The sequence below is a fragment of the Neomonachus schauinslandi genome, chromosome 15 (assembly GCF_002201575.2).
Source record: "Neomonachus schauinslandi chromosome 15, ASM220157v2, whole genome shotgun sequence".
NCBI lineage: Eukaryota > Metazoa > Chordata > Mammalia > Carnivora > Phocidae > Neomonachus > Neomonachus schauinslandi.
Genome location: NC_058417.1, coordinates 13,883,296 through 13,893,050, shown reverse-complemented (window position 1 = coordinate 13,893,050; position 9,755 = coordinate 13,883,296). Strand labels below are relative to the sequence as shown.

General features: G+C 53.1%; 1 protein-coding gene across 1 annotated transcript in view; it reads right to left on the bottom strand.

Moving 5' to 3' along the window:
* Nucleotides 1-9,511: 9,511 nt before the first annotated feature.
* The window catches only part of CCDC92B (coiled-coil domain containing 92B), a 7,055-nt gene continuing 6,811 nt past the window's right edge, over nt 9,512-9,755 (bottom strand). The window contains exon 4 of the mRNA XM_044921864.1: nt 9,512-9,755. Within this exon, the coding sequence (XP_044777799.1) occupies nt 9,512-9,755 (244 nt within the window).

The window sequence follows — 9,755 nt, the reverse complement described above, 5'->3', positions numbered from 1 at the left end:
CTGTTTTAAGTGTGCAGGGAGGCAGTCAGGGAGGGCTTCTGGAAAGAGGTGGCTCTGAACTGAGCTTCAAAGGGTAAGAATGATTTTAATGAGCAAGTCAGAGGAATTATATGGGCAGACACAGAAGGAAGGACTCTGGGAATTTATTCACTCATTTATTTTTTAAATATTTTAATTTTACTAGAATTTTAAATAGGTAACACATTCACATGGTTCAAACTTCACAAAGTACAAAAGGGTATACGGTGAAACCCTCACCTGCCCCAGCCACCTAGGTTCCCTCCCCAGATCACCAAGGTTACCAGTTCTTTTGTACTCTTTGCATATAAGAGTGTGTATAAATATTTTTCCCCTTTCGTTACACAAATGTCAACACACTGTACCTGCTATTCCTTACCCTGATTTTTTTTTTTTAAGATTTTATTTATTTATTTGAAAGAGAGCACAAGCAGAGGGAGAAGCAGCCTCCTGATGAGCAGGGAGCCTGATGTGATGCGGGGCTGGATCCTAGGGTCCCGGGATCATGAGCTGAGCCGAAGGCAGACTTAACCAACTGAGCCACCCAGGCGCCCCTCCCCTGATATTTTACTTAACAATACATTCTGGAGATTGTTCCCTATCAGTACACAAAGAGCTTTCTCATTCCGTTTTATGGCTGGATTATATTCCATTGTGTGATGGTACCATAATTCTTTTAACCAGGCTCCCAACTGATGGGTATTTTGTATCCATGAAACTCAAGGAATGTGGAGAATTGTACCTAGTCCAATGTAGCTGAAGGTAGAAGCCCCCTCCATGTTGGTAACGTTACTCATAACCAGAAACACAGCTGAGGTTTTTTTTTTTTAAGATTTCATTTATTTATTTGAGAGAGAGAGAGAGAAACAGCATGAGAGGGGAGAGGGTCAGAGAGAGAAGCAGACTCCCCGTTAAGCCGGGACCCCGATGTGGGACTTGATCCCAGGACTCCGGGATCCTGACCTGAGTTGAAGGCAGTCGCTTAACCAACTGAGCCACCCAGGCGCCCAAAACATAGCTGAGTTTTTTGGGTTTTTTTTAATTCTTATTTATTTATTTGACACAGAGAGAGAGAGAGACAGCGAGAGAGGGAACACAAGCAGGGGGAGTGGGAGAGGGAGAAGCAGGCTCCTGGCTGAGCAGGGAGCCCGACGCGGGGCTCGATCCCAGGACCCCGTGATCATGACCTGAACCGAAGGCAGACGCTTAACGACTGAGCCACCCAGGCGCCCCGACATAGCTGAGTTTTAACACTAGGAGCAGCAAGCCTGGTAATGGGGAAATAGATACACACAAAGAGCGTCATCCTCTGGCCACTTTCTCTGTAGTCTGGTGGTCTGACCTCCAGTAACATATTAAGCAGACAGTTTTTTGCTTTCAAGCTGCCTCCACCAATGTCTCTTCATCATGGTCTTTAAAAAAGAGAGAGAGAGATTCTATTTATTTGAGAGAGAGAGAGAGAGTACCAGCAGAGGAGAAGGAGGGGAGGAGCAGGGGAGGAGCAGGGAAGGGACAGGGGGAGAGGGAGAAGCAGGCTCCCCACTGAGCAGGGAGCCTGATGAGGGACTTGATGGGGGGGCTCCATGCGGGGATCCAGGACCCCAGGATCATGACCTGAGCCCAAGGCAGTTGCTTAGCCAACTAAGCCACCCAGGTGCCCCTCTTCATCATGGTCTTAAGAGCAATACAACCACCACTTTCCACAACTATTCCCACCAGTGCCTGTACATTGTGCCATGGATGAGGTGACTATGTCCGCCAAAGCAAGACACTTTTGAAAGCGGACACTAATTAATAATGGCATTGGGATAATGGGCATAAACTGAGTCTGTTTTGGCCATGCTGGCATGTCTGGTTCTCAGGTGAGAACGCAGCTGGCTGCTAGACTGGGGGTCTTCTTCTTCTTCTTCTTCTTTTTTTTTTTTTTAAGATTTTATTTATTTATTTGACAGAGAGAGAGACAGCGAGAGAGGGAACACAAGCAGGGGGAGTGGGAGAGGGAGAAGCAGGCTTCCTGCCGAGCAGGGAGCCCAATGTGGGACTCGATGTGGGACTTGATCCCAGGACCCTGGGACCATGACCTGAACCGAAGGCAGGCGCTTAACGACTGAGCCACCCAGAAGCCCCTCTTCTTCTTCTTTTTTAAGATTTTATTTACTCATTTGACAGAGAGAGAGAGAGAGAGGGCACAAGAGGGGGGAGCGGCAGGCAGAGGGAGAGGGAGAAGCAGACTCCCCGCCAAGTGGAGAGCCCGACCCTGGGATTATGACCTGAGCTGAAGGCAGAGGCTTAACCGACTGAGCCCCCCAGGTGCCCCTAGACTGGGGGACTTCTTAAAAGCAAGGGCCATACCTTATTTATCTGGGAATCCCCGGCATCTTCCCAAAGCCTGAAGCATAGTAGGTGCTTCATGCACATTTGCTGGTTGAATGGATGAATCATATGTATAGAGTACCAAGCAGTCCTTTTGAGGGCTCCACAGGATGCTGAGGAGGGAGTGTTGCTAGCAACACAGGGTTTCACCTTTGATCCCCATCATTATTTATAATATGTGGGCTTTCCTTGTAGATATCCCTTTTGTGAACTGTATGCTTTGACTCTTGTATCCAGAGCTTCAGATCATTTCCACAACGCCTGGCTGAGACCCAGGCTGACCTTGGAGAGGTACCAGTCTGTACCCTACCCTGGCCCTTTCTCTCCTGTCCTCTTCATGGTCAGGAGCTGAGTGCCTACTGGTCAGCATGGGTGCTTGCGACCAATCTGTCCATGGGCCTAGTGACTAAGCAGTCCCAGCAGCCTCAAAACCTGCAACTTAGCTTCCATAGATCCTCTTCCCCTTTCTCTAGCAGGCTCCTGTTACATGCTTCCCAACCTCAGGGCCGCCCTGGTGACACTCCTGAGCATCTCAATTTTCCCATCTTTAGGACTCCTGGGTAAAGATGCTAACGAAGTATGAAGGGAGGTTTATCAAGGCTGAGACCTAGCCTACATAATTAGCCTATTTAAAGCCTCCCACCTCCCTAATAAGTGTTAGGATAAATACACCCACTCAGCTGGGCATTCCTATTCCCCCCTCCTTTTCAGAGTTCTCAAGGATTTGGAGAGGTGAGCAGGAACCCAGACTCCTGGATTGCAGGAGGGAGTCCCCCTATCTTACTGGCTTGACTCCAGGGACCCATAAGAGAGGAAATGCTCCATCTCCCTCAACCCCAAACCTGTGTGGGCAGAACTGCCAGGAGGGAAGGAATGACAGTCCTAGAGATGCCCTGGGCCTCAGTCTCCCCATCTGTAAAATGAGGGGGTTGCCTACATGATCTCTGAGTTGTCTGGTGCTGACATTGCATATCTCCACCCTGTACTATGTCTCTGGGCTGGGTTCAGCCAAGCACCCCTTGAGGTTTATGAGGGGACCCTAAGGCCAATTACCCCTGTCTCTTCCCCTTCTCTCCTTTTTCTTGAATTGAACATGGGACCCCAGAGTCTTGGGCGGATCTTTATCTGGGGCTGGGCCTTCCCTCTCCTAGCTGCCCCAGGAGATCAAAGATGATGGACAAGCAGAAGCCTGGGCCATACTTCTCAGAATGGGAATTGCTACAGGCCTGGTCCTTGCCCATCCTGGGCTCAAATCTGATCCCCAGAGGCTGAAGCAAGAAGCTGAGATGGGGCAGCTGAGGCCTGCCTGCTCCACCTGGATATCCCAGGTAGGAATCAATACATGTGACTTCAAGTCCAGCTCCATCCCTGACTCCTTCACTACAACTTCCTTACTTAACTTGAGTAAGTCACTTCTCTTTTCTTGATGCCGACTTCCCGGGGAGGAGCATCACAGCCCAGGTGTAGAAGCTATCCCAGGTCTATAGTCAAGCTCAGATATCACTGTATGTGTTAAACTCCTCTTTAGTCTTGGCTAGAAGTGGTTATCCCCTCCCTAGAGCTCTGCAAATATTGTATTTAATGTCATTTATTGGTTGGGGTCCACTTGTTTTCCCCCTGCTGATTGTTCTTGGACATCATCATGACTCTTGGGATTAGCAAGCCAGTAAAACCGAACTTAAAATGGCTTTAAAAAGTATGTCATAGATTGAGAAGACTAAGGAAAGATAACTAAATGCAATGGAATCCTGGAGAGAACACCTGGAACAGAAAAAGGGCATGGGTGGGAAAACTGGTGAAATTCAAATGAGGTCTGTGGCTTAGTTAATAGTCATGTACCAGTGTCAATTTTTTGGTTTTAATTGTATCACAATAAAGTAAGATGTTTATATAGAGGGAAGCTGGGTAAAGGGTATACCGGAACTCTGTATTATTATTTTTTTAAAGATTTTATTTATTTATTTATTTGAGAGAGAGCGAGAGAGGGAGAGAGAGCATGGAGGAAGAGGAAGAAGCAGACTCCCCACTGAGCAGGGAGCCCGATGTGGGGCTCGATCCCAGGACTCTGAGATCAAGACCTGAGCTGAAGGCAGACACTTAACTGACTGAGCCACCCAGGAGCCCCAAGGAACTCTGTATTAATTTTGCAACTTTTCTCTAAGTCTAAAATTAGTTCAAAAAAATTAAGTTAGGGGCGCCTGGGTGGCTCAGGTGGTTAAGTGTCTGTCTTTGGCTCAGGTCATGATCCCAGGGTCCTGGGATCAAGCCCCGCATTGGGCTCCTTGCTCAGTGGGGAGCCTGCTTCTCGCTCTGCCTGCCACTCCCCCTGCTTGTGTTCCCTCTCCCTCTCTCTCTCTGACAAATAAATAAATAAAATCTTTTTTTTATAAATAAAATCTTTTTTAAAAATGCACAAATTAGGGGTGCCTGGGTGGCTCAGTCATTAGGCATCTGCCTTTGGCTCAGGTCAGCATCCCAGAGTCCTGGGATCGAGCCCCGTGTCGGGCTCCCTGCTCAGAGCGAAGCCTGCTTCTCCCTCTCCCACTCCCCCTGCTTGTGTTCCCTCTCTCGCTGTCTCTCTCTCTCTGTCAAATAAATAAATAAAATCTTAAAAAAAAATGCACTAATGCTGACCACTTAAAAACAAAAGTATGGGAGGAGGAGGGGGTTTATTGGTCCACATAACTGAGCGGGGCTGGGGTATATAGAATGCAGGCAAAGCTGGATCCAGCAGCTTAATGGTCAGGAATTATCTCCATCTCTCCTGCTTTTGCTTCTGGTGTGATAGCTTCGTATTCAGGCAGCCCTATCTCTTGTGGTGGCAAGCAGCCTGCCAGACTTCTAGGCTGATATTCTGCCATTTTAGCCACCCAAGAGTTTGTATTTCTCAAAAGTCCTGTTTTGTTCACTGATGTATCCCTAGCCTCCAACTTGGTGTGTTGAATGAATGGCTCCAGCAAAAGTCCTGAGACTGACTCTCATTGGTTCAGACTGAGTCGTGTGCCCACCTCCAACCCAATCAGTGTGACTTACTTTACCTGGGTCACATGGTTAGAGTCAGCTCCCCACCCCCTCAACGCGGACTGAAATAGAAGGGCAGTTCCCCAAAAGGAAACAATGGATCCTAGTATCAGAGGGGTTGCTGGCAAACCAATATGTCCCCCAAATCCTTAGAATGCAGGGCTACTGCTCTTTCTCCTAGAGTCGTCCACAACATAGACCTACACTGAAAATGTACAGGCTTAAATTCTTGTGGGTGCTGGGTGTGCTGAGCTCCTTAATTGCAGCCTCAGCATAACCCTCACTAACGGTATATAAGAATAGGGCTTATTTCTGGGATGCTGGGCTTCTTGCAGCTGGATCAGATGGACTTGGGGGTCAGGTAAGGGAAACCAGCATGGCCAAAGATGCCAGAACCCCAGGATTCCTTCCTGGCCAAGACGATGGGCAGTTCCAAGCCTGGAGCCCTTCTAGTCTCTCTCTCCCAACCCTAGCCAGGAGCCTCAGATCCAAGGTCTCATTTGTTCATTTGGATTGGGGCGGCATGGGGAAAGAGTCAGGGCTAGCCTCAACATTGGGACAACTCAGATGAGTGCCTTATGCCTTGTGAGGAATATCCAGTAGAAGACTCCAGAGTCTCAGCTCCCAGTCTCACCCAACCCATCAGCTGACTCCCAAACCACTCTCCATGTCTTCCACATCTTCTCCCACACTTGCAGGAACAGAGGTTGGAGTAGGGCAGAGTGCCCACAGAGAAGAGGTCTGACTTGTGTGTTTTTCAGATATTTTATTAAGAATAAGGCATATGACAGTCACCCCTAAAGCATAGGGCTCTATTTCTGTGGGTGAGTGAGTACACTCTGAAAAGCATTGGATTAAAAAGCACAGCCAACAGAGAATTTGGAGCAGGATCCCTCTGCCCCACCCATGGAGCTCCTGCCAGGTGGTTCAGAAGCCCTGCATGTCCCCCATTCAAGGCTGGCACCTCAGGGAGAGGGTGCTCAGGGATCCCCAGCTCTCTGCACTAAAGAGATGCTGTTCCACACCCTCCTGGCCTCCTTCCTCTCCATTGGGAGACCTCTATTCTGCTGCTGACTTGGGGAAGTGCTACCCCATTTCAGCCCTGGAATGGTCCCCCAAACTGCAGACCACTGTGGGTGGGATATGGGGGGCAGGGGTACGGAACCTCATGCTGAATTGCCCACTGGTCCCTGGCTGGCTTCCAGAACAGGGAGGGGTCCCCACCTGCAGCTCTCCTTCCTGGGTCTGTCCACACTTCAGGTGTGGCTGGACCTCCACCTAGGACAGAGTGTTCTCGTCAACATGCCCCTCCCCCAGTGGGGATTTGTGCTGCCGAGAAGAGGGGAGGAGGGGAGAGGAGACACAATCCTTTCTATTCTAGTCACCCAGACGTTCTAGGGGGTTATGGGAGGGGGCTCTTTCCTTTGGCAGAGTGGGTCCCCCAGGCCAGAAGAGGGAGAGGGCTGGAGGCTAAGGAATTTGGGGCTCCTGAGGCCAAGGGCAGGCTACTGACTCCCCGTCCCATTCTGCTGCACTGAGGGTTCTGTTCCAAATCCCAGGGGCGGGTGGATAAAAGGAAGTCTTTAGTCCTTTATTTCCAGGAGAAGAACGGGGAAGAGGAGTTTGTTATAAGAAAACTGGAAACCTCTATCTGCTTCAGCCCCTCTCCCAGCTTGCTAAGTGGAGGAGGAGGGCGGTTGGCTCATTTCCTTTCCCAGACCCTCAACACCTCAGGTGAGAGTCAGCAAGTCAGCCGCCCCAGCACTCAGAACCTTTCATCTGGGGGATCTCCAAGCACCCCACAAATAATTGTCATTATCGCTGGTCGCTTGGAAGAGGGATAGGAGTTCGGAGGTGCTGACGGGGTCACTTGGGGAGAGGCAGGCGGGCCACCGGAGGCTCCCTGGGGTAGGGGTGTGGTAGAGGCCCCCAGCTAGACACCCTGGGTCCCCAGGAGGGGAGAGGGGAAAAGGGCTATTGCTATAGAGCTGGGGGGAGGCCAGGCGGGCATAGCTATGGCTTTTAATAGGTGGGTGGGTGGATAAAGTATGTCACCCTCTCTGTCGAAGAATCAACATAACAAAGTCACCCTGTTTACCCCAAAAGTGTGGCTGTGGAAGTTCAGGGTCTGGGTGGGCTGCTGCAGAAAGACACCCTTTCCCTCCTTCCCACACAGTCCTTTGGGGCCCTTCGAGAGAGTGCAGGCAAGAGAGGAGAGAGGTGTCCTCACAAAGACACCTCTGGAAGGGAGGCAACAGGACCAGGGGTACAGTGTGTCACACACACCTGAGGGGAGACAAGGAGGGCAGAGGCACAGAAATGGGGCGGGAGAGGAGGGTAAGAGGCCAGGGCAGGCAGAGCAAGGACCCCAGGCCACCACCACTGTGGCCCAACTTAGACTGAGAGAGAACACTGTCCCAAGAGCGTCCACACCTTGGACACCCGGATGAGGCCTGGTTATTGCTCAGTGGTCTCAGCAGTCCTGAGCGCAGTCAGCTGGGGGAGGACAGCATATTTGTGGGGGCTGGGAGTGTGCTCACTGGTTTTGCTTCTTGCCCGTTGATTTCCCACACCCTCTGACCTACACAGCGAAAGGGAACACGACTGCGGGTTCCTCCGATTCATTACAGGGACCATGATGGGAGAAAGGTTCACCACCCCTAGAGATGGACTCTGCTCATCTCCCAGACCCTGGGTGCCACACAGAATGCTCGGCCTCAGCCAGGACAAGACCTGCCAGGATGCGCTATCCGTGAGTGAGGTAAAGGCCTCTCCCTGCCCCCCACACTCCCTCAGCAGCCCCTGGAAGACCTCACAGGCACTTAGGACTCAATGCAGGACCAACAGAGGAGGCATGGCATGGGGGGAGGGGCTCTAGGGTTTGTCTTTCTAGGGGCTGGGCTTGCGGTGGGGACCACTTGCTGGACTGGACCTGCACTCTGCCTTTGGTCAGGAGAGGGCAGCTGGGGAGAAAGTAGTTAGGACGTGGGGTGTCCCACTTTCCATTTCACCACTTCCCATCCTAGACAGAAGGGTTACTCTGAGCATAGGCCACTGTCACTTCTGGTAGGACTGGGGGCCTCCCTGGAGGGGACCAGCCTGGGGACTAACCTGTGCTCCTACCTCCTCCCTCAGCAAACTCAAGCCTCTATCCACCACTGCCACTTCCAGGAACCTGGCCCTTCTTCCCACCTCCGGGTGCAGCTGGGCAAAATTAGCACCAATAGACAGGCCTAGGAAAGCTCCCAAGGCAGCCTTCACGTTCCCAGCTACCTCCAGCAGGGGAAGGCAGTTTCTGCCCTTCCAAAGCCTGACGTGGGGGGCGGCTGACTCGGGCTGACTCGGCCGTGTCCCCCTTGCTTCCCTAGCACAGCTCCCAGCCGAAATCCTTAGGTGGGCGTCCTGGGGAAGAACTGAACTGGAGACAGCTTTAGACCAGGTTCTGCCATCGAACCCATTCTGTACTCCTCTCCAGAAGTTCAAACCTCCATCACGTCACACTTTCCCTACCAGGGACACTGGCAGGAAATGCCTTTAAAGAATTGGGTGCTCTCCGGTAAGGACCTATCAGCGGGGTAGGGGTCGGAAAAGCGGCGTCAGAGGAAAAAGGTCCAGCCGCCAGCCCGGAGCCCGAAACTCCCCTCGAAGGCAGGCTTGGCGGGAAGGGCAGCCGTGCGGGAATGGGGGAGGGCCGACAGGGGAGCTGGAAGGCCTAGGGGTGCTAAGTGCCACTGCGTTCCTTTCGTAGGCCAGCCCAGCCTTCCCCCTCGCGTCCCGCGATTGTCCGCTTTCTCGGACAGGGCGCGCCCCCCGCTCCCTCCCCTCCCTGCAGCAGATAAGCCTCCGTACTGCGAGTCCTCGCCACAAAAGAAGGTGCACTGTCTCAGCCCCGCCGAGGAGCCCCCTCGGGGCAGGACAATACAAAAAGGCTGGGGCGGTTGGAAGGGGTGGGGGTGGGGGAGCTGGGGCCGCCTCCGCTCGCTCCCTGCAGGAGCGCCGGCTCCCGCGGCCCCCCGGGACCTGCCTGCGCGGGCCCACGCTGCGTCCCTAGCCGGAGGCCGAGCCGGCCTTCCCCACTCCCCGCCCCGCAGCCCCGCGCCTACTCCGGCTCCCCGGGAGCGCTGGGCGGGCTGGGCGCGGCCGGCGGGCCGGCTTGGTCCGGGGGCTCCTGGGGAGGCGGCTGGCGCGGGCTGCGGCCGCTCGGCCGCGGGGGCCTCCGGGCGTAGAGGAAGAGCGCGGGGTCGGGCATGGGCTCGACGTCGTCCAGGGCGCGGGCCGCGCGCTCCCAGGCGGCCCAGTCCCGGCCCGGGCCCTTGGCGGCGGCCTCGGCGGCGGGCGGGCGC